This window comes from Mus pahari, chromosome X (genome assembly GCF_900095145.1).
Source record: "Mus pahari chromosome X, PAHARI_EIJ_v1.1, whole genome shotgun sequence".
Lineage (NCBI taxonomy): Eukaryota > Metazoa > Chordata > Mammalia > Rodentia > Muridae > Mus > Mus pahari.
Genome location: NC_034613.1, coordinates 96,533,020 through 96,558,402, shown reverse-complemented (window position 1 = coordinate 96,558,402; position 25,383 = coordinate 96,533,020). Strand labels below are relative to the sequence as shown.

Here is a 25,383-nt window from a genome sequence, read left to right as displayed (position 1 = left end):
AATTTTTACATTGTCATACATAGCAGTATTTTCTTTTGTGGCTTCTGACTTTGTAGTCCTAATTATAGTCTCTTCTTGCCCTATGGATGTGGAAGCTCATATATTTGATATCCTTATGGTAATAGTTTGGCAATTGTATAATAATTTCACTGGGAATTTACTTTGCCTTAAGATGTATGAGAATACCTAATTTTACTTTTCCAAATAAGCAATTGGCACACACTTATTTATTGCATAATTCATTCTTTAGTTAGTTGCAGTGTAGCTTTTAAAAGTATAATATGTATTTGCATGCATATCTATATGCATATATATTGTATTACATTAATTTCTTTTTAACTGTGACTATAAAATCCCTTAATATCTGGTAAAGTTTTACTTTTTAGCTCTAGACAAACTGTAACATTTAGCTCTGTATCTTTTCACAATTTCCTCCTTACATTTTTTCAAAATTTTTATTGCCAGCACATTAAATAGATAGACTATCATTGGGAAGATTAATTCACTTTGCAGTTCTGAATTGTAGATAATAGCAGGACATAGAGAACTGTTGAATAATATTGGTCTGGAGCTCAGAAAGAGATCTGAAATCAGAAGATGAAGCATGGTAACCCGCCAGACTGAGGCCCATTAGCACCTACCCGCAGGAGGAGCGTTTTAATTGAGAAAATTAAAATCAAAAAACAAAACAAGACAAGACAATGGAGGAGGGCTGTGTGTTGAGAAATATTTACATTCTGGGGCCCCAGGAAAAAAATTAGCTACTGAAAGTATATTCATGAACAACAGAACAGGATAGTGTGCCATTACTAAATCCAAGGAAAGAAAAAGATTTCAGAAATAAGAGGGGTCATTATCTCAATGATCTCATAGAAATTGAGTAGAAAGGAGAGGCCATTGAATCAGTCTTTAAGAGGTTCTTTGCAAAAGCAATTAATTGCATGCCCAGGGGGCAGGCAGGCAAATTGTAATGGGTGGAATAATGACAGGGATAGAAAAGCTGTCACTGTGAGAGGGCAATGAATTTTAAATCCAGGTGTTTGAAAGATTATCAAATGTGAATATTCCCTCTTTCTCTCTATCTTTCTTCTCCTTTATCCCTCCTCCTGCCTCTCTTCCTCCTCCCTCTCTCTCACCTATGGTTGAAAATTATAAAAAGAGCTTAGGGTGTAGGAAAACTGATGCAGGCTTAAAAATCATCAAGAAAAAAGGTGTTTCATGATTTCTAAGGTCATTTATTCTTATATAGTTGGTCCAGAAAATATATGTTTATCTTCTGTTAGTCTTTCCAAAATAATAGCGCTAGAGATCCTTGGGTTATTCCCAATAATTTTATGATGGGGTCTTTAGAGCCTAATGCCCTACAGCTATTTGAAGTGGGTAGGGAAGAAGGGTCTGTATGTTTCTCTGAAAGGGTAGGATTGCTGTGACAAACTACTCTTATGAAGCAAAATACATAGGCCCCTGAGTGCAGAGTTCCATTCCCAACTGCCGTTTCCCCTCCTGAAACAGAATTTTAGAAAATAAGCACTTAATGGGGAAACAGCGAATGTTAATTTTAAAGTCTGCATTAATGGTCCCCATTTAATAAACTGCTGCTCCTGTACTAGGGTCCTTTGTCATATAATAGTGTGTTGTCTAGATAGCTGGCAGAGTAATCAAGACCTAATGAGAAAAGGGAGAGAGAGAATTTAATGTATGAATCAGAAAACACATGATGAGAAGTAAGCAGTTGCCTAGAATTTCTCCCGGTGGCTAGTTTTTCACAAGCACACAGTTACCTTTTCATTCTCCTCAGAAATTGCTGCAGAAAAGCATTTTCAAGGACTGGAAGGAGCCTTTTGGTGCTGTTTCCTACTAGGTCTGTACAGCTTCTTCATTTCACTGATGGAGAATACTAATCTGACTGTGTTGACTATGTGGCCCGTTTGTAAGAAGTAATCATATCATCTGGCAGAGACTAAAACCTACCTCATAAATACACTGACCTATTCTCTTTCAGATCTAAAAATAAAAAAAATGTAGCTTGATTATGTTTACATTGAGATTTCCATCAATTTCCCCTAAGAGATGTAGAGATATTTTCAACCTAAGAACTACAATTCAGAGCCCTTAAACACAATTGTTCATTTAAAAAGATTGGAGTGTTTTACCTCTTTCAAAGGGGAAATATCTTTAAATTAGTGCATCCATATGTTAAAACAAACACACAAAAACAACATACAGTTTTCTTTCAGTGTCTTTGCAAGGAAAAATATTATTCTTCAAATTGCAAAAGGACACGGGCTTTGCCAGCTAACAAAAGTAAGCATGATTCTTTAAAAGTTTCATATGTAATCAATCCTTTGTTTCTGAACAAGCATGTAGGTCCCTGACACAGACCTTCTGAATCTCCTTGCACTTGACCATCCTGTCCCCCCATTTTCTTATCTGTTTTCCTGGGAGGGAGTGCAAATAGGCATGGTAGGATTGATTCTTACAATTTGGAGACTTTAGCAAAAATAATACTTGGGTAACTTGAGAACATTTAAAGGTTTCACTATCCTGAGAATCAAACTGTTTAATGTAAATAATATTTACAACCTTATATTTCTAGCAGTGCATCTTTTACAGCTGTATCTTAATATGTGGGGTATATGTGGTATGTGCATCAAAAGATAACTTCTCTGTGGCTTAGTATAAGCTTAAGCTACCACATAGAGTGCCCTCTGGAGTTCTCACTGATTAATTCTGTGTTTTATTTTCAATTAGCAAAGCTGCCCTTTGTGCGTGTGAGGAATTACCAAGACACACTGGCAGTTTTTATATCTCAAACTTTTGGTAATGTTGAAAGTATCTATATGCAGAAGAAAACATTCCTTATTTAATGTATCATGTTACACCTTTTTTTATTTCAAAAGTCTCAAAATAGCTTTTATATAAATTTTCCAAAATAATCAAAGCATACATATGCCGTCAGTGATCTGGAGCTGTGTATAAACTTATGAGTAAATCTGAAGAATATACAGCAATTCTATAAGGAATAGTACCAGTAATGATCTTGTTGATGAGTAATATAACCCTTCTTCTGAGACCACTATTCCTAATATCAGAACTGCAACTAAATCTAATGACAATTTTCCCTTTCCATTTCATTTCATCACTGATAATGTAGGACATGAAATGTCTGTGACTTGAAATGTCTAACTAATGAATAGGTAAACTTTCCTTTCTCTAGGAATCATTGTTTTTATAAAATTTTAAATTGACTTTTCTTACATTTCACAAATAAATGAGATCATGCAATTTATTTTCTTTCTTTCTTTCTGCCTGTCTTATTTCACTTAGGCAACATCCCCCGGGTTCATCCATGTTGCAGCAAATAGCAGGGCAAGGAAGGTCAAATATATCAAATGTAATAAAAGAGTGGATTTTTGAATGGGGTAGGAGAGTGGGGAGATGGAACTCAGAGGGTACAAAGTTACAATGTGTGTGATGAATAAGGGGAAAGATCTAATAAAAAGCATGAAGACCATAGTTAATGATAGTGTATTGTGTATTCAGGATTTTCAATAAGTGATGATAGCAGCTGTTGCCTGGGGGATGGGAAACTGTGAGATGATAAATATGTTAATTTGTTGCATTGTAGCAATCTTTTTGCTATATACATGTATGTTATATTATATACCACAAGTACATACAATAAAATTTAATTTAAAATATATGGTAGAGATAAGAAAGTTAAATTGAATTTATACACAACATTGTATTAAAATTTTGCTGAAGTTTTCTTGGATATCATACACTTGAATTCTCATAAACAATTCTTAAAAGTGAATTTCTCCTAATCCTTCTTCATGCTTATACATGGAAATGAATGGAGTAGGAAAATCTTTGGAGGAATGATATATATTTTTGTTCTGCTTTCTGAGAAATTTTACTAGTATTTATCCAGATAATCTCCATGAAATTGCTGTGTAGAAAAGAGAGACACAGAGATAAACATTCCTACTCTATTTTTAAGGTATCTGGGTGAGGATATTACAAAATAAAGGGGCAAAGGGGTATTGGATGTAGACACACCCAGTGCCTTGAAGCAGACACTTGCCATAGCTCATCACAGACAGCTTTTATTAGACTAGTTTCTCTGAATTAATTTCTCTCACTGTTTTATTATTTTTTATTTTAAAATAATGAATTTGATCAAAAAATACATACCCATTGTTGAAAATATTTGGAAATACTATCAGAACAGAAATAATCTTACTCCTTGTAGAACAACCTTCTATAAACAAGAGCAAAGGGATATTTTCATGAGTAATATCTCTTTGCATATATGTAATATATATAAAGGTGAATGTGTATATACAAGTGTTGAAATGACCCTGCCTTTTAATACAATTGGAAATCTGCATTTAAAATTTTATACCATTTATTGAGAATTTAATTTGCTGTTTTTATCTTATAATGATCAAAGCCAGGTGTGGTGGCAGAGGTCTGAAAATCACCACTTAGGATGTAGAGACAGGAAAATTATTGAAACTTTAAGGTTAATCTCATCTGCATGGTGAGTTGTTTGCCAGTCAAGGCTATGTAGTAAGACCTTATCCACCAAAAAAGAAAGAAAGAAAGAAAGAAAGAAAGAAAGAAAGAAAGAAAGAAAGAAAGAAAGAAAGAAAGAAAGAAAGAAAGAAAAAGAAAAATGAGTAATATTATAGAAAAAGCTTCACCGAACAAAACTTAAAAACTTAAAAATTAAAGTAAAAATCATTTATAATTATATATAATTCTATCCAGACATAATAACGGAAACAATACTTGGAAAAAATAGTGTCATATCTTGGTTTTATTTATTAAACACACACATTTACATATGCACATATATATGTGCATGTGTATATATTTTACAAATGTAAGATTATGTGTACCTACATCATAAGTGACTTGTGTATTTATTCATTGCTGAAGATACAAGTTTCTCTCATCTTTTCTATTATAAATAGAAGAGTGATGATCATTTGTATATTTCTACCCATCCACATAACTAATGAAAATATATATGACTAAATAAGATATGAATAAAGTTAAAACAATGCATATTTGTGATTTGCCATGTGTATATTTTTAGCAAAACAGACAAATTATTCTTTAAAGAAATATGCTAAGGTTTTGAGATACAAGATATGGACTCTACTTTTTTTTTTTTCCTATAGAGGAGTCCAACGAACTTATCCCAAATGAGACCAGGGCACATAAGGATGAAGAGCATCAGGCAGTATCTGCAGATAATGTGGTATGTACAGCTTGAAATTCTTTCCTCATTACAGGATGGATTTCAAGGACGCCGTGCCAGTTGATGACAGCATCTGTATTATCAGGATAAAGTCTTGCTTTACTCTGCAAACCAAAACACAACTTTTTTGTATGAATTTAATCTCTTTTACTGCTCAATAAATAATGTTAAATACTTCCTATTTTAACTTTTGGAGATTTCCAAGTATGAAAAACTAATAGTTCAAATACAACATATTTTATATATAACAAGTTACTTTCTTCAACACACTGAGCACAGAGCAGATTGATTCCATTGGACAGATGGCAGAACTGAAATGGAGTTTAGCTGGAGATCATGAAGGAAGCCTTTGTTAGTGCTGGTGCTTGTATCCAAGGATTTCTCTGTTCAGCCCATACCTATCTGTCTTAGTTAGGGTTTTACTGCTGTGAACAGACACCATGATCAAGGCAGCTCTTATAAATAACAGCATTTAATTGGGGCTGGCTTATAGGTTCAGAGGTTCCTCCATTACCATCAAGGCGGGAACATGGCAGTGTGCAGGCAGGCATGGTGCAGGAGGAGCTGAGAGTTCAACATCTTCATCTGAAGGTTGCTAGCAGAATACTGGCTTCCAGGCAGCTTAAGGGTCTTAAGCCCACACTCATGTGACACAGCTATTCGAACAAGGCTACACTTCCTAATAGTGCCACTCCCAGGACCAAGAATATACAACCCATCATACTATCTATATTGTATTTGGAAACTTCTTTTTGGTTAACTTGGACTCTATTAATTGCTTTCAACATCACAGCAAAGATTGAAAGGCAGCATTTTAAGAATTTGAATAGCAGCAGGCTGTATGTGGATTAAATTGGGTTTTGTAAAAAGTTAAACATGTAATGATGTTCCCCTTAGCAGCTGTTTTAGCAGAATTTGTTTATATGTTGGCCACATAAAGTTATATAGGAATCAAGATAGTATTAAACCAAGTCAGACACAAACAGAAATGCAATCATGTTTTCCTTTTGACTTTTGAGTCATTGCTATATGTGTGATTCTCATTAAAAGAGACCTTATAATGGATTTTTTTTCCCTCTGGCTTCTATCACAAACATAATTTCTTTGACAGTATAATCCTGAGCACCTCTTCAATAAAAAACAGAGCACATAAAATACACATTTGTGCTCATATTTGTTAAATACCAATAATATCTAATGTTCTCTACATTTAAAATAGACTTCAGGATTGCATTCCATTTTATTTTATTTTATTTTATTTTTAAGTCCCAGTTTAAGTCCATGTTTGATTCTTCTAAGCACTAAGTTCAACAAGCATATTGAAAAGTTAGGTTTGGTTTTGAGGCAGTCATTTTTTTAAATCAAGTCGCTGATAATCAGTGTTTTCTACAACGGAATGTCCTAATCTTTTAAATCTCAGCAAATATCTCCTTCTGCTCTAGATGTGATTTATAGTGTATAAAACATAAACACTTATTTACATTTTAAATATTTTTCCCCTAAAGATGTGTTCATTTTTAGCCTGAATATTCTGCATCGCATCTCATCAGCAGCAGACAGCTGAAAATAACAAATGAAGCCGTGAGTTATGACTCAGAGTCACTTAGGCACCTAATTTTTAAAGAACAATTGATTTTCAGAGACAAAACTTCAAACTTTCAAAGGTTGATCTCCTCTGCCTGTAAGTTTTGAGTGCCCCCAATTATTAGTCATGGATGACAAATCTGAGACATATAAGATCTATTTATGTGCACAATCTATAGAGTGGCCGCTGGGGCCTTCTTCTCTTAAATAACTAGCTCCATTTTCCAAGAAACAGTCCAAATAGGTAGAAAATTTAAGACCTTAGAACAAGAAGTATGATGTGGTTGAGACTTCAGTTTATAGTGATTATAATAGGAAACAAAACATTAGGCTACTGTCCATGCAGTGGTCAAAGGCAGTTTCACCGCAGCTGTCCTGCTGACTCATGGTCTGCAGGTCAGAAACACTGTGATGGAGTCATAAACTCAGCGGTAGTATAAGTATATTCATTCATATATATATATATATATATATATATATATATATATATATATATATATACATGGATACGAAATCTGATTTCATATTCTGCCTATGACATGATGCTATTAATGTGTTTGTTCTTAAAACACTGTCTAGTGACTAAATAAGATTTAGTTTCCTCCTTTTTGAGACTTCCTTTTGACTTGGTAGTGTTTAAATGTTTTAACATACAGTTTGTTTTACCTCAACTACATTTTTTATATGCAAAGGAAAATATTTTAATTGATCTTATTGGTTTTTTTCCTTTCTTTTTGAAAACAGAAAGGCTTTCTAATTAAAGAATTTGTTTTGCCCTCCTGATTGGAGCTTATTGTATTCTTTTCCTCAACACTGTGCTACATTGTTTATTTTGACAGATATTATTTAAGTATGTACTGTGCTCAAGATACTGCACATGCTTTGCTGTGTGCTAATTCTGAAGCTGAAGGAGCCTTCCTCTCTGTCTCTGTCCTCTCTTTACTGTCCTTGTTACTGTCCAATGAAGAGAACAAATCACCATGCGATTTTCATCATCATATCATAGATGTCTGCTTTCAGTTGTCTAGCTAATAAAGTGCAATAAACATGTGAATTTTTAGACATTGTATTTTCCTTTGGGATGCATGCCATATGTTATCATTTTTCATTAGAAGGAAGAGTCTTATTGGAACAGAAAGAAACCCCCTTTCTAGTGTGCAGGCAGGTGGGAAAGCGTGCAAAATGCACACACACCTGTGTGTGTGTGTGTGTGTGTGTGTGTGTGTGTGTGTGTGTGTGTGTGTGTGATTAAAATCGATTTCCCTTATCACCGGAGGGAGCTATCAATCACCAATTGAAGATATAAGGGTTGATACACATGCTGTGTGTTACAAGGAGGAGCCAATTATAAAAGTTTAATCAATCCAGATAACTTAGGTCACTCTGTCACCAAACTAAATTTTGAAGAGATATGTTGTATACTTGTATGTATTGATCTGATATGTATTTATGAAAGTTTCTCTGCTTGTGTTACAGAAAATAGAAATTATCGATGATGAAGAAAGTGACATGATAAGCAATTCTGAGGTAGAACAAGAAAATTCTCTCCTGGATTTCAAGGTAAAAAAACCTTCCAATTCTGAATTTATTAAGGGAAGTTAGTGAGTAGAAAACATGTAGAGTGCCTCTCATTTTTTTGTCTGATAGACTGGTCCTCAGTACTGATTTTTCTCAGGCATCTTGAAAGGTAGTCAAAATGTTGGACACTTTCATAATTCTGGCTTATTTGGTTGTTATGGTTTTAAACCAACTGTTTACTGGCTCAAAATTTAGCATTGATGGGTGAACAACAGATAGCGACAATTAATGTGAAGTTTATAGTAAAGACTATTTTCTTTTAATTAGTAGTAAAGCTGCTAGAGGTATATATGTGAAGCCCCAGCTCTGTGTAGGGATAAGGCAGGAACATCAGCTTAGCCCAGAAATTTGAAATCAGGTTGGGCAAAATTAAATCTGCCTTAAACAAAATGAACACAGCAGTAACATGAGAGGGTTAAGGAGTTAAGGAGAGAATTTATTTTTCAGTGTCCATTGCTAAGTTTCTATTGGATTGCGGTTTCTTGAAAAACTGTACCCATTTTTTTTTTTGAGAATTTAAAAAACAATTCCCAATGAAAATACGGGATGAATATGAATAAAAATGACCTTTTCTTAATGTCACTTGTTACTAAATTGGACGGCATCCTTTGATAGTATGTCATGCATAATTTTGTTTTTACTCAATTTTGACATAAGCTATCAGTTTATCAATATGTTTTTGCATAAATGTACAGTACTCTCCCAGTGATATTCAGCAGCCTATCTTGCTGGGAACCTTTGATCTTTCTGAAATTTTGGCACACAGTGCTTCTTTCTAAATACAAATTTTCTTTTTGTGGAACATAATCAGCACTTACAGCTTATGATAGTAACAAAGACCACCATTTAATTAGAAAACAGCTGTCACTTTTCTCAAAAAAAAAATCCTTTCAGTTTTAGTATAGTATAACTGAAATTAATGCCATTGTAAAAATTGTTTTTCTAATGTTCATAACATGGCAAGCTTTAAAATATTGAGTATTATAAACACAGAGGGAAGTTGGTTTTTTTTTTTATTTTATTTGCTAAGTGGTCAAAAGGCACAATAAAATTCTGTATTTAAGCTACATTTATGGCTATGGCTAGATATGATAGGTCACACCTATAATCCCAGCAGTCATCAGGCTGAGGCAGGAGGAGTTCCATGAATTCAAGACTAGCCTGGTTTATATAAAGTGATCTTTTCTTAAAAATGAATAAATACACTTTCAATAAGAAATAAACTTGGATTTTAACTAGCTGAATTATAAAGTTGCTGGTTCTGAATTAGAAGAGATCATGCTAATGACTCCTCCATTGTCATATAATACTTTTAAATACTGGGTTCAGGATTAAAATGACTCTGCAGGCCAGGTCACTACTTGGCACAGGCTGTGGAAAGTCCAGGCGAGAGGACTGGATTGCACAGCTGTTAAGTGTGTCCCACTTAGCACTCTTGAACAGGTCAAATCGGGTTGGGCTCAAGACTTAGAGGAGTCTTTCCAAGACCTCTCCCCTTTTCAGTGCCAGTCTACTTGAGAAGGTTTGCAGCTAAGGACCAAGGAAGGCAGCATATATAGATTAGCCAGCCCAGAAATGTCAGTGAATGTTTGCACTAAATTCTAAGACAGTTTAGTAACCTAGTGTTTTCAGTTGTGGGAACTATTGTGGGAACAAGAGATCCCATAATGTCATTAGGGACATTCTTTATAATCATCTCTATCATATTTAAACTTCTTTCCTTGAATTCTATTTGTTCATATAGAGAGAATATATATTTTTATACACATTATTTTAAAATGCTTCCATTTACCGTCTGTGAAATTCGTGCCTGGAGTTGTCATTGCATATTGAGGTGTAGAACATGCCAGTTTAGAAATCTTGAAGAAAATTGATTTACTCTATTTAAATATACACACCATTGTTAGGGATGAAGGTTTTTTTTTCATTTCTTAAGCATATTCAACATAAGTTTCTTGAAGGCAGAAACATATTTTAATTACCTCTGTATTACTTGGTTGGGAGACCCTTGCACATAGATGTTTAGCAAGCAGTTGATGAGAAAGTAATTGAATAAATTATTTTGTCTCTGGAAATAATTTTAATACCATTTCTCAAGGGTTTGTTTATATAAATTCATGGGGAGGGGGCTACAGCATTTTTAAACTTTTCTACATTGAATTCATCTTCTATGCTTGAGATTTATTATAGCAATTTAAAAGAATATATCTATAGTGCATTTTACTAACAGACAGTTTAGATGTGGTAGCATTCCTGGTTGATATATATATATATATATATATCATTAGAAACCCATATTTCTGTGAGTTGTAACTAATTCCAAATCCTTAGGAGGCATGTTAATAGATACAACACCTGTGGCATGAGTAACTATATCATAAAATAGGACATCAGACTTGGTAGCCATTAATAGCCTTCCCATAGATCAAAACTCTGGCATATTTGCAGCCTCGTGTCTCACAACAATCATCTTGCAAAATATAAACAGTTTCCTGGGAATGTAGGGCATTATTTTGTAAAACTTGGTGACTGTTATTGTCTTACTCAATGCTTTCACAAGTACTCCATTTACTAAGGAAAATCTCTAAAGTACACATAAATTATTGCCTGTAATCTAAGAAGCATTTAATAGGCTTGCAAAAAGCATTTCTGAGAAGAAAATGTCTGCAATATTAAATTATCTTAAAGCTGTTTATATTTTTCAAACATTTCATAAATACCAAAGAAGGGAAATATTTGCATGGAAAATTAGAGATCTGCATATGAAAAGATGCTTTCATGATTTTTGCAAATATGAACTAATATTTTTAAAATGTTTTCTGATGGGCTATAAGTACAGCTCAGGAGGACTGTGTGTGCAAATAAGCCACCATTAAATGATGATAGATACTGTCTCTATTCAAATGACTTTCTGCCTTGTGTGCTTGATACATACAATTTAGGAAGTAGAGGCAGAAGGATCAGAAGTTCAAGGGTACTTTCAACTGCACAGCAAGTTCAAGGCTAGCCTAGTTATGTGAGACTTAACTAAAAAATAAAAAAATAACAATTCAAAAACCTCAACAGCAAAAGCAAAACAGGGTCCAAGAAGATAGCTCAATCTGTAAAGTACTTGCTTTGAAATCACGAGGACCTGAGTCTGGATTCCCAGCACCCATGTGAAAAGCCTAACCTAGTGACACATACTTTGAAACCCAGTGCTGGAGAGACAGAGACAAAAGGCTAACTGAGCATTGCTGAAACAGTGGGTTTCAGGCTCAGTGAGAGACCCTGTTTCAAAAAATAAGGCGGTGAGCATGCGAGCACATACACAAACACATTCATGCATGTGCACACACATGCACACAAAGACACTCACATACACACATGTGCACATACATGCCACACGTACTGTCCATATATCATATGCATGTACATCAAATGTGAAACAAACAAAACCAAAACTCGAGAAGACCATTTTCTGGTCAACATTTTACTAACACTCTGACAATGACAATGACAATGATTTCTTTCTTTCTTTCTTTCTTTTTACATTTCTTTTTTTATTTTTTATTAGATATTTTCTTCATTTACATTTCAAATGCTATCCCAAAAGTCCCCTATACCCTCCCCCTGCCCTGCTCCCCTACCCACACACTCCCACTTCTTGGCCCCGGCGTTCCCCTGTATGGGGCATATAAAGTTTGCAAGACCAAGGGGCCTATCTTCCCAATGATGGCCGACTAGGCCATCTTCTGCTACATATGCAGCTAGAGACACGAGCTCTGGGGGTACTGGTTAGTTCATATTGTTGTTCCACCTATAGGGTTGCAGACCACTTCAGCTCCTTGGATAATTTCTCTAGCTCTTCAATTGGGGGCCCTATGTTCCATCCAATAGCTGACTGAGCATCCACTTCTGTATTTGCCAGGCACTGGCATAGCCTCACAGGGGACAGCTATATCAGGGTCCTATCAGCAAAATCTTGTTGGCATATGCAATAGTGTCTCCGTTTGGTGGCTGATTATGGGATGGATCCCCGGGTGGGGCAGTCTCTGAGTGGTCTATCCTTTCGTCTTAGCTACAAATAAATTCCCTATTTTAGGGAGGAATGAAGTGTCCACGTGTTGGTCTTCCTTCTTCTTGATTTTCTTGTGTTTTGGAAATTGTATCATGGGTATTCTAGGTTTCTGGGCTAATATCCACTTATCAGTGAGTGCATATCAAGTTCTTATCTCACCTTTTTTTTTATTAGATATTTTCTTCATTTATATTTCAAATACTATCCCGAAAGTCCCCTATACCTTCCCCTAGCCCTGCTCCACAACCCACCCACTCCCACTTCCTGACCCTGGCATTCCCTGTAATGGGGCATATAATCTTCGCAAGACCAAGGGCCTCTCCTCCCATTGATGGCCGACTAGTCCATATTCTGCTACATATGCAACTAGAGACACAGTTCATAATGACTTCTAATTAAAGCAAAGGTTTAGAATCAACAAAGCACTTCATGGCCGAAGCATGTTGAATTTCTTTCCAGTGCTTACCTTTAACTTAGTTGTTTGGTGACTGAACAGAGATTTAGCTTGGACAGATGTTTCACTTATTAAGTGGCCTAGAAGGAAGCAGTCTCATCACATAAATTAAGATTTAAACTGAACTAATAAGTAGCATAGGAAACATGTTCACAGATTGGATATGACTAATACCACAACATTCACTTGACTGAAATACCAAAATAGCCATACAATCAACTAATTTTAATATGTTTTTAGGAAGCATTTTGTACAAATCCTGTTTAAAGTCCTTCCTGTTGTCCTCCCACACCCGGTCTCTAGCTAGAAAGAATATCCCATCTTCTTCTTCAGTTTTTGTCAAGGAAGATGATTGAGAATGTCTTCTTTTTCTATTAATTTTTATCAATAATTTATATTTTAATTGTAAATTGACAAACTATACCTTTATGTATTCATGAGCTACAAGGTTATAGTAGGATTTATGAATACAATGTAAAATAATTAAATTAAGTGAATTAACATATCCATCACTTTGAGTACTTATTTTCTATGGTAAGAATTTAAAATTTTGCCTTTTCAATAATTATGGAATGCATATTATTTATAATATTCTCCACATGGACTTTTCAACAAAAATAATATTTACCATTTGTGAAAGCATGAATAAAATTTGAGAACATAAATTATGCTAAGTGGAATAAGCCAGGTAAGACAGATAAATATGGCATGTTCCCACTTACATTTGGTATCTCAAATAATTGAACTCAAAGAAACAGAATAGAGTGGTGTCCATCCAAGACTACAGTAAGAGGATCGGGGGTCGGCTAATAGTCAAATAGTGCAAACCTTCTATTAGACAACAAGAATTTAGTTTCTTTTATTTGGTTGGGACTTGAGCCAGGGTCTCAGTATTTACCTCAGGCTGGCTTCAAACTTCCGAGTGCTGGTGTCAATAGAAATATACCACAATGTTCATCCTAAGTTTTACTAATGTTCTTATTATTTGAGACATTATGTATGCTTCTATTTAATCAGTGTATATAGCTCCCAAACAGTAAAAATATCCATACAGAGACATTCACCTTTTTAATTTAATGTACTATTAAGTAATTTTGACAAATTGTTTATTCAAAAATAGTTTGTATATTAGTTACTTGTCTCATTGCTGTTATCAAATACCTGACAAAAAGTAATTTCAGGTTTTGGTTTGGTGTGTAGTTCAAAAGAAGACAGCCTATTATGACAGGAAAGGCACGGGGGCAGAAGTGTGAGGGGCTTGGTCACATTGCATGGATTATCCACAAGCAGACAGAATACAGGAAGTAGTAGCAGCTATAACACATCAGCTTCCAGTGACTCACATCATCTAGCGAGGATCTAGCTCATAACTTTCATAGTCTCCAAGCCAGGAGCCTAACGTGGGAATTTCACATTCAAACTATAACAATATGGAATGAAGCCTTAACTGTTTGCATTTGTGGGCTATTATGAATAAAGCTGCAAAAATCCATGCGTTTTCATTGTTGTAAACTAAGTAACTAGTAGTAGAATCACTAAGAAAATATCTTGAATTGTATAATAAATGTTTGCAAAATCCCCTTATTATCTGACTTCCCACAAGCCATGTTGAGGGTTTTAATTGTTTCATATTCTCACCAGCATCTGAGTCTTGTGGTAGTAGCTCACAGTGGTTTTCATCTGCATTTCCTTCATGAAAATTATGTTAAGTATGATTTGAATATGTAATTTTTTCATGAAGTGTCTGCTTGAAGTTTTTGCCTACATTTGTATGCGACTAGTTTTAAAATGTAAAAATTTTGATATCTTTTTTTCTTTATGTGAATTAGAGTATTTTCTTGCAGTATGTAGTTTGTGTTTTAATTTAGAGCATGTTTCTAATGATTCCCTCAATTCTTTTGTTGGTTTGTTTTGGTTTTGTTTCATATAAGCCTCCATGTAGCCTCAACTCAGTAGACATTCAAGGCCGAACTTGAATTCCTGATCCTCTGCCACCTCCTCCTATTTTATTGTTGGCATTTCATTATTTTAGATTTTACATGTAATGAAATGTATACTTAAAAGTTTAGTAATTTCAGTCCCATCCTGGCACAAAGTAACTGTTTTAGCTTTTAGAGTTTGTTTGACTTTGTAAATAATATACTTAATGTTGTTTCATCTTCTATTGTCCTTAGGGTTAATTTGGACTCTATCCTTAACACTAATCCAAATGCTAGTTAAGTTTGATATAGAAAAGTTGTTTCCAAGAAGATAAGTCTTTCTTGTTTTCCTCTCTTCCTGGAATCTATTTGCAAATTGTTTTCTATTGATGATTTGTTTAAAATGCAGCCTTTGAATATTAAGATAATTTCCTTTTGTGTTTTATTTATGGTAAAATTTTATTTTCTTTATTGTTCCTATCCTGTGATTGCTTTTGCACTTTATTGTTCATCAAATGTGTATAGGCTTGAGTTTACGTGGGGTAATTTTATTGCTGGATGTTTTCTCCTTTAGAATGAAGAAGTCAGATTCATTGAAAATGAGCTAGAGATTCAAAAGCAAAAATACTTTAAGCTCCAGACTTTTGTTAGAAACCTGATTCTTGCTATGAAAGCTGATGACAAAGAACAGCAGCAGGTAAGTCCCATAAGAGACGAGTAAGCCACAATGTGTCAAGTTGAAAAATGGCACGTCATATTTGGATTCTTCATATCTCTTCATTTGTAGTCTCCATTTCAGCTTTGAATTTCATGGAACAAATGGTTATTTTATGATCTTTTTAAACATATATATTTTTTGAGGTTCAGATTTCGGTATGTGTGCTACTAAAATACAAAATCTAAATAGCTGCTTAGAATATTTTCTGAATCTTAGCCTTTAAGTAGAGAAAACCAAATTTTAAAATTAATTTTCAAGAAATTCCTCAGAATTTTTGTAGCAATACAGCTGTCTCACCCCTAACTAGACCGAGTGCTTGGGGCACTTTTTCTGAATGAAAAAAAAAGGGCATTTATTTATCCACCAGCAGCTGCTGAAGCTCACAAATGTTTGGACATAGTCTGTTCTATAATATGTTGCTCCTCACTAAGAAAGCATGAAATTACTTCATGAAATTCTTTGTGACCATAGTGTATCACATTTTGCAATGTAAGTAAAAATGTTTTGAGTCTTCCCATCCAAAAATGAAATGCCTTTTTTTGCTATGGATATTTGTTTATACATTCCTTCCAAATTACTTTTGGCTCTCAGGTCTTTCTTGAGACAACATTAATATAATATAATATAATATAATATAATATATGGATATTTAAGCCTGATTGTATAAAATATTATGTTTAATATTAAATGATGTTAATTTGCTGCTGAGTTATATATCACCATGCTGATTCCTTATCAGAAAAGTTTTGTGTGAGTAGTATGAAATGCAGGTAACTATATTTTACTAAATGATTTTAGAAGATTTTGTTCATCAAAAAATGTCAAAAGTAAAAACCCAAATAAAAGTACACCCCCAAAATACCACCAAAAAAAACCCAAACCAAATACCCAAAGAAGATTATGCATACATAGCCCATCCCAGATATCTCCAGGGAATAGGGTAATTTCTGAACATCCCACAATTCTCCTTTCTTTCAAAGAAAGAGATCTTTGTATATTTAACTGTTATATTGAAACACAAAATTTAAGTTATAGGAGTCCCCTCAAAGGACTAGAGCCAGGATGAATATTATTTATCCAGATTCATGAATTTTACTCTTTCAGCCCTGACCATATATAGAGATCACAATTCATAAGCCTTTACTTACCCAGGCTAGCATTAAATGTATTGCTTCATTATACATGATATACATTTCATGGCATATTGAAGATGTGTTTATAAGAAAGGCATGGTGGCTTATGCCCTTACTCTAGCACTAAGGAAGCTCAGACAGTAGAACTGCTTATGAGTTTGAGTTCAGCCTTGGCTATAAATTGAGATTTTACCTTAAAACTAACAAAAGCAAGCAAAGCACAGTAAATTTTATAAAAAGGAAAAAAAGTTGTTTTTTTTAAGAACCTTAAATACAGATTTTTTTAAATGAGTAAGAGTGATAGTATTGAACACAATCCCAGTAGTATCATAGCTTTAAATAGCTATATAACACACACACGCACATGCACATGCACATACACAAATAGGCTCCAACTTTAGACTAACTTAGAATGTATTTCTTATCTGAAAAATCTTGTATGAATTTTTAATTCAATTCTAGAACTAGTTAGCCAGTAGTTGTCATTGTCTTAGTCTGAATTTTTATTTCTAACTTCAGCTCTACTTTCACTCTTTCCCAAAGATTACTAACAAAATAAAAGAACATGCATGCTGTTTTTCTTTTTCTAGTTTTCTTCTGATAAAAGACTTCTGAAGTAAGATATGAACAAAACATGGGCTGAAATAGAAAATGATACCAAATTATATTAAATGTCACAGCTTATAGAGTCAGCAGCCTAAATAAAAACTGTGATTTTTTTTGTACTTCAGATTGAGTATAATGAATTTCAAAAAAATTTCTCCAAGCATAAAAGACACTAGGTATGGTGGTGACACACACCTGTAATAACTTAGAAACTTGAGGCAAGAAGGTCATGTATATAGCCTCTAAACAGAAAAGTGAATTATATATATATATATATATTTACATATATATGATACTAGTAGTAACAAACAAAGTAATCCAGTTTATATCATAAACTGATGAGGTTTCACCCTTGAAATATTTATAAGTTTACTTTTGGAAATATATTTTATCCTATTAGTAAAATAGAAACACTTGCCATTACTTTCTTATTTTTAAAAAATATGCAGTATTTCCTTCATTAATCTTTATTTGGATAAGTTGGATGAGATAAGTGATCTATGGAGTATTTTTCCCCTATAAAGAAGTCCAGGGTTTAAAAAATATATATGGTACTTTCCAACTGAAACATTAGATTACCTAAAGGTTGTCTTTTTGAAATCAATAATAGCCATTTTAACAACCAGATAATGTTGCCAACATTGCTCTAAGTCATTAGTTATGGTCTTTCCTTCCCCTGATAATTCACTGTGTGATCCTAGCCAGATCGATCGCCTTTCTTAAACTTCAATTTCTCCACTCTGCAAGGAGGATAAGAATGATTATCAATTTTACATTCACATCTTAGAGCCTAGAATAAGTATTACAGACACTGAGCGTGTATTTGGAGAAAGTGTTAATGATCTCTTGGGGAAAATGGCATTTGGTCAGAGCTCAAAAATACTTGTTACTGATGAAAAACATGTAATAAAAAATATTGAGGCTGTAGATGTGTGTCATTGACAGAGTGTTTTTCTCAGAGTAAATGAGACCCTGGGTTCAATCTGCAATATGGGGGATGGGAGAATAGGAGAAATTTAATTGTGCCTACTTGTATCTTTGTGAAAAGGGCAGTTTCAATCATTGACAAGAGTTGTTTAATGTCCCAGTATGCTGTCCAGTAAGATATTGAAAGAATTTTGCAGTGAAATCCATGCATCAACAGTGCTATGAATTACCTCATATAATGAACAGATAAGTTCTATTCTCAATTTTAGTCAGTCAACTGTATCTAATACAATTAAGAAGAAATAAATAATACCACTTCCCTAGTTTGAGGGTCTTTCAAGTAGAATTTAGAATATCATGAAAATTTCTAATTCACTTCTGGTATATGAAGCTCATATTCAGTCAGCGCCAATTGAATCTCTTTCCATCATTAACATGGTATATTTAAAACTGCAACATGAACTGAATTCACTGATGTTACATTCTGAACAGCATGTATTAGCAAAGGCCCCTTTGTACCTGAACTGGACCAGCAGTAGCTCCGTGTCCTAGAAGAAATTGGTATGTTTCATATTACTGCCACTTAGTACCTCAGAAAGCATGTGGTATCTTCAATGTACATCCATGGGTAATTTAGTTATATAAAAATAAATAATAACTTTCTCTATATATGTTAGTTTTTCATTATATAGCCTGACAAAAATAGAATGTTTTCTTCTTATTCGCATGCTACAAGGCAAAAATTATAGGATATATAATTGTCACTATTATATTGAAGAAGAGAATCAGATCTTATTTCAACAGTGTATATTTTTATGTTCCTCCAGCATGCCCTGTCTTTCTGTTCCTTAATTGGGTTCTTGTCAGCTATCATTTGTTTCTATTTCCTTGCTTCTTGTTTACTAATCTCCCTAAACCCACGATCCAAGTAATGCTGTTGAAAAATTTCCACATAGACTATGTTATTTTAGGTCCAAATTTCTTATGGTTAAGTGGATGATACCAGCGCTGTCAGCCACATAAAACTTGACTGTTTCTCTAGTATAGAAGCATGTTCGACAAATACAGATGAAACAATTAGAACGTGGTTAAGCTTAGCTCATAGATGCTGGCATATCCTAATTGTTCCAGTAAAGAAAAAGCAGCTACATCATTAAAACAGCTATAATCTTATATTGAACTGTCCCTAGTGGGAGCTTTGCTTCCTGTATGGACATAGTCTAAGGAAAGGAAACAAATAAGCAAAAACCCCACATGGTCTTTTCAAATTGTTAAAATGTATCTAAAGTAAAATAGAAGAATATCTCCCTTAAGGCTACATTTGTTCTTTTAACAAAAAAAAAATAGGTCTTTGTTAAAATGTGGGTTTCCTTAAGAGGTAATGAAGCATGAATATTTCTAATAAAGAATTAAATGTTAAGCTTTTTATGAGTAAGCAGTGAACGCACAAAACTAGCATGAAAACTACTTGCCTCAACCACTTAAAAGCCCTTTGCTAAGGGTCCTTGGTTTGAAATAGTTGTTTACGTCTACAACAGTGCCACCCTAGATGGATCTGCTGTTATCAGAAGAGCTCCTCATTTCCCTCTTGATTTCCCCATTTATATTTTGTTCCTTCCTAATATTATATGAAGACTTCCTGTTTTAGGTAAGGAAATGTATAAAATCCTTTAAAAGAAATATTTCTTTCTTTAAATTCATAATAATAAATTAAAAGAAAAGAACTACAAGTATTAACATAAAATTATACATAAAAAAAAAATCCTACTGCAACACAATTGATTTTTTTTTTTTTTTGACATAGGCACTGCTGTCAGATTTACCTCCGGAATTAGAAGAGATGGATTTCAATCATGCCTCGCCAGATCCTGATGATACCTCATTCAGTGTGTCTTCTTTATCAGAGAAAAATGCCTCAGACAGTTTGTGATTAGGAGTGGGGTATATGATATAGTCTGTTGGTTGCCTAACAGGTGTGCATTTCAAGATAACTGTACTATGTTTCCCAAATAGTCTTCAACTGGAAAAACATTGTTAAAGCAGACATATGCTGTGAAGGAATGACAAGATATAATGGCTACAATACAAAAAAAGCATGTACAATACTTGAAATGGTTTGTTTTTAAAACTTATATAAAATCCTAGGAAATTGTATTTAATTTGACCAACTCAGCTATGAAATCTATTATATCCGATTTCTGAAAGATTTTTTTTTGCTTATTCTTTAAGAAGAATCTTAATTTTATCCAGAAATATAGAAATAAGCATATCTCAACATTACTAAGTTGCTAACACTTGGTTAGTTTTATTTTGTAGCCATTACATCTTTCTTCCTACTTCATTTTCTTATCATTCATATACATTTTTACTCAGGAAAGTGGACTAAAACTTTAAAACAGGCCTAATCATATATTTAACCTGGATGAATCCTGGGATTTATTTTTTAATTTCGATGAGAATTTGACCTAAGATAATGATTGGAAATTGAAGCACTTACTAGGATGTAATTGGAAGTTATTGGTACTTCCGACACTGGGGAGAGGGGAAAATCCTCTGAAAAGTCGAATCTGTCAAACTGTCAAACATTTAAGTACATAAAAGCTGTACTTTATTAAAAAACACTTTTAATCTCAATTCTTGTATACAATAAGTGATAAGTATTGATGATTAATATTGTACCATATAGTAAATTTATATAATTGAGTCAGACAAAATATTGCACAAATACTTCAAGTTTACCAACATTTTCATAATATTTTTCATATCTTAAATTTTGTGAAACAGGAAATCAAAGTATGGCACTGATATTTGGTTGTTTTTATTTAATTCAAGACATACAACTTTGCCACAAAGTTTACCTCATTTCCATATGAGGCCTGCACAAAGCCAACAATAATGTCAAAAAAGAATTATAGTACTTTGATTATAAATCAAAGTCCTCCGGATCTCTTGGATGCTATTCTATGAATACACACCTAAAATGGGCATGGTACCCAGTTGTTACTATTAGTAGGTACCAAATGGCAGCACAGTGTAGACATCTTTTGCATCTTCCCTTCTGGAATACCAGATGGTATTACTAAGGTCTGTCTGTAGATGGAAAAATACTAGTTTCTGCCTAAACTCACAATGTCATATTTGTAACTAGGTTGTGTGGAACTATATTTACATGATTAAATTATTATCTATTCCTGAAAGATGCATGAAGCATCTAGATAACTGTTTCAACTGTCAAGTTTCAGATACGTTTAAGTTTCTTAACTACAGCTATTCTGATCTCAGAATTTACTGATACCAATATATGATTACAAGAAGGCCCTTATCAATCCCTTTAGCTCAGAAATGTCCCTTCTCATTGATATATACAAGTAAAGTTCACTGATGACCATTCAGTTCATCAAATGTTTGATTTTACACTGTTGCCACACAACCTCTATGGCTTCCTTGTCAGCAGAAATATTTCAGTAGTCAGCTAATCATGTCCTTTAGCTGAAAGTCATGTGGTTCTTTGCAAACAACTTTTGGTATTCCTTGCTGACAAATCAAATTCCATTCAGGGAAAAGACCACTGAGCAACAGAAGCTCAAATATTCAGATTAAGCTCTTCAGTCACATAAATTTCTCCATAAAAGAAGAGTCCTCACTATATACAACAAATACAGAAATCATTATTTTATGATATGGAGGATTAAGACAAATTTTCTTGTAGCCCAAGCTGGCCTCATATTTCCAATATAGCTGAGGATGACTTTGAGTCCTGCTGTTCCTGCCTTTGTTTCCCAAATGCCTGGATGGCAGATGTGCTCCATCATACCTAGGTACCGTTTGTTTTAGCATGAACCCATTTCTGGTCTCAAGTCTCTCTGTGATCTTCTTTAGTACCATTGAGTTTCTCTTTAAACTGCTTCAGTTTAAGACTCTTCCTAGTTGGTTTTCATTACAGAACAAATGAAAACAAAAAATTTTATTTTTCACATCTTAGAAATGTATTACTACATTAAAAAAAATCCTTGGAGCTCTCGCTATAGGAAAGATCCTGTGGCAGACACTGGATTTTTAAATGATCTATGGACTATAAAAAGAATTATTTCAGCTTGGTACTAGGACACTTAGTAAGAACTCTAGCAGTGGGTAGCCTGAGGAAAGCTGGCCTTCAAAACACAAAGAAACGTCTCCTGTTAACCTTTTCAAGTCTATTAATAAAAGTTTTTCAACTAGCAGTTGTAATTGATTTAAGGATTCTTATAGATGTGATTCTTAGAAAGAATCTTACATCTGTAATTTTGGCAAGATGCATAAATTATTCTATTCCTATTTAAAGTTTCATTAAAATAGAAGCTATAGGTCCTTACAGTCTAGTTAGGACTACTTTTATCCTGGTGTTTTTCTTCTAGCCACAGGATTATATCTTTTATGAACATAGGAATTAAAACATTTAAAACGATCAAATGGAGGTATTCTTTGTTGTTGTTGTTGTTGTGGGGTTTTTTGTTTGTTTTTTTTAATATTTGTCCCTTTTATTCACAAAACATAAACTTACCCCTTTGTTGAATCTCTTTTCTTTATGATTTTACACAAAGGACCTTGAGATATAGCAATTATAAAATAGCAATTATAAAATTCAAAATGAAAACATCTTTAATATTTACAAACAGGTGCTTTATACAAGAGTTCTCTATAGAATCTATCAATGTAAAAAAGACACTGGGCTAAATGTAAGGCATGTTCAGTTGTCCTTAGAATTATTTTTTTGTTGGAGACTTTTTCTCTCCTCCAGTCCTGACTTCTCTTTGATTCTCTAGAATGTTCAGAGCATCTGTTAGGCTTTTCCCAGCATCTCTCTGCACCATTCTGACACCTGTTGTCATCTCCTTTATGATCAGAATGTTTTCTATTCCTCTTCCTTGACTTGGAGCGATCTTTTCTTCTGACATTATCACTGTCCTGATTTCGGGTTCTGTGTTTCTCATTTTCAGAAATCTCTTCTCTCTCGCCGCTTCTTTGGTTCACCATGCTTGTCTTCTGGCTCTCTGTGTGAGCCTTATTCTCAGCCATTTCCAACTCTGCTGTAACCATTCTCATGGCTTTTGTCTTCCATGTGCTTTGCTAGGGGATCTTGCCAGCCTGCGTCTCCTGAGTTCTGAGTTTCATGTCCTTCAGACCTTGCTCTCTCAGTCCTCCCTTCCTGGTGTCTTTGGTCCTCCTAGCCTCCTGTCACATGCCTGGTGGCCCCTGGCTAACCTATCTACTTCTTCCTCTCTGGCCTTCCCTTGCCTCTTCTTTGTACCTTTAGCTGAGGCAGAGCTCTGACTGCCGAAGGAGGAGTCGGAGTCACTGCTTACTTCACTGGAGGACTCTGAGCTGTTCTTGTCGCTGTTAGAATCTGAGTCAGAGGAATCGGATGCTGAGGAAGACTCTGAAGATGAAGATGTCAGGGCTGGTTTCTTTGCTCAGCTTCTAGTTTCTGACATGGGAGTATTTTTCAGATGTTTTTGAAGTTCATCAGTCAAACCTCCGAGATATATGGAGGTAAAGAAGTTGATGGCAAACCCAGTATTTCATGGGTTGTCTTGGGCAACCGTCCTTGAAAGAATGGTGCATTTCATCCTTTAACCTTGCATTCAGTTTAGGAAGACCCATGTATTCACACAGTTCCTGGAAGAAGATCTTGACAAAAATCCTACTAGATGATGTCATGGTCTCTTCACTCAGCTTTATACATTTGAGAACACTCCATGGAAGTGAATCTGTGTATAAAAGGTGAGCAAACATCTTAGCAACATTTCTCAATTTGTTTGTCTCTAAGTGAAGGATGGTGTAGTACTGTTCCTTGAATATGCTTTCAAATGATTTCATGTATTCTTTTTTTCAGCATACAAAACCGCCCAGCTAACAAGTCAAAAATTTTCACAGGTCTTTTGTTGGGCACAGCAATCAAGTATCATGTTGCAGAGTTCTTTTGTTTGGCTCTCAGCAAAGTCCATTTTCAGCAACTTGTGTGCACATTCTTCAAAATCTAAACTTGACCGAATGGCAAGATTTATTGTAAGACGAAGTGAGACTAGGTTGATTTCTGTTTTGTCATGAATAGTTATGTTTTGTCCTCCTTCCTCTTCTTCCTCCTCTTCCTCCTCCTCATGTTTAGTATTTTCAGCTTCTTGGTCTGTGTTTGAATCACTGTCTCCTTTATCAGGGATTACATTTTTAATAGCCTTGTACTTCTTNTCTTCACTTTCCATAAAATAAGGATCCATCTTGAAAACATTAAGAACATGTTCTAGATTGTAGTCATCCTCTAAGGGGTTTATATGTATAAACTGATCGTCCTCGTCCACTAAATCAAGTCCTTCCAGAATAACAGAGTAGTCCTTTAATCTATCCTCCTGTACAGCAAACATCACTTCAATCATATACTGAACTCTTCTGTCAATCTCAGACTGCTGTAGAATGTTTCACAGGTGTTCAAAGATTNCATTGATTCCCCTTGGTGACATCTGGATTAATTTGAGACCACACTCTTTGAGGAAGCTGATATCACTTCAACACTGTCAACTGTTGCTGTCTAGGAGCAAAGTGAACATCTCCAAGCACAGAGCCTCACATGCCACATTCTGGTTAATAAGATATGCCACAAATTTTGAAACAGTCAGGCAAAGTTGCCTGTTATTCCTTTGATATCCTTCCCAAAAATTAAGAATTAGTCTCTTGAGGATTAATTCTCCAGTCTGTGGGAATTTTGAGTTGATTATTGCCACCAAAGCTGCATAAACATGAGGGACAATTGGAGAAGCACCGTGTGCTTGCAGAACACGTCTGGACAGAAATCCTCTACCTCTGTCCATGTTCTCTTGAAGGAGCTCTTGAATAATAATACTTATATTGGAGATATTGACCTTGCTGATATGACCATTGATTGATTTCTTCACATCTTCCCAACTCATCCTCTGGTACGCTAAGATGTTTTTATCTACAATCTGTTCCTGCATCATCCTGAGCTTTGAGGGAGGAATGTGTGCTCCCCCAGTGCAGGTGAGCACCAGCTCCTCTTCTTCTTCCTCCTCCTCTTCCTCCTCCTCTTCCTCCTCCTCTTCCTCCTCCTCTTCCTCCTCCTCCTCCTTCTCCTCTTCCTCCT

At 34.5% G+C, this 25,383-nt stretch overlaps 1 protein-coding gene and 1 pseudogene across 2 annotated transcripts in view; one reads left to right on the top strand and one right to left on the bottom strand.

Annotated features, from left to right (window-relative positions):
* Positions 1–22,497, top strand: part of Hdx (highly divergent homeobox) — a 115,133-nt gene extending 92,636 nt beyond the window's left edge. For both annotated transcript variants that reach the window (XM_021188213.2, XM_021188212.2), the window contains 4 exons: positions 5,193–5,272; positions 8,333–8,416; positions 15,442–15,564; positions 20,056–22,497. In XM_021188213.2, coding sequence (XP_021043872.1) covers positions 5,193–5,272; positions 8,333–8,416; positions 15,442–15,564; positions 20,056–20,181 — 413 coding nt within the window. In that variant the 3' untranslated portion in view covers positions 20,182–22,497. The remainder of the gene's footprint in view (positions 1–5,192; positions 5,273–8,332; positions 8,417–15,441; positions 15,565–20,055) is intronic.
* Positions 22,498–23,018: 521 nt separating this feature from the next.
* LOC110314460 overlaps positions 23,019–25,383 on the bottom strand; it is a 12,434-nt pseudogene continuing 10,069 nt past the window's right edge.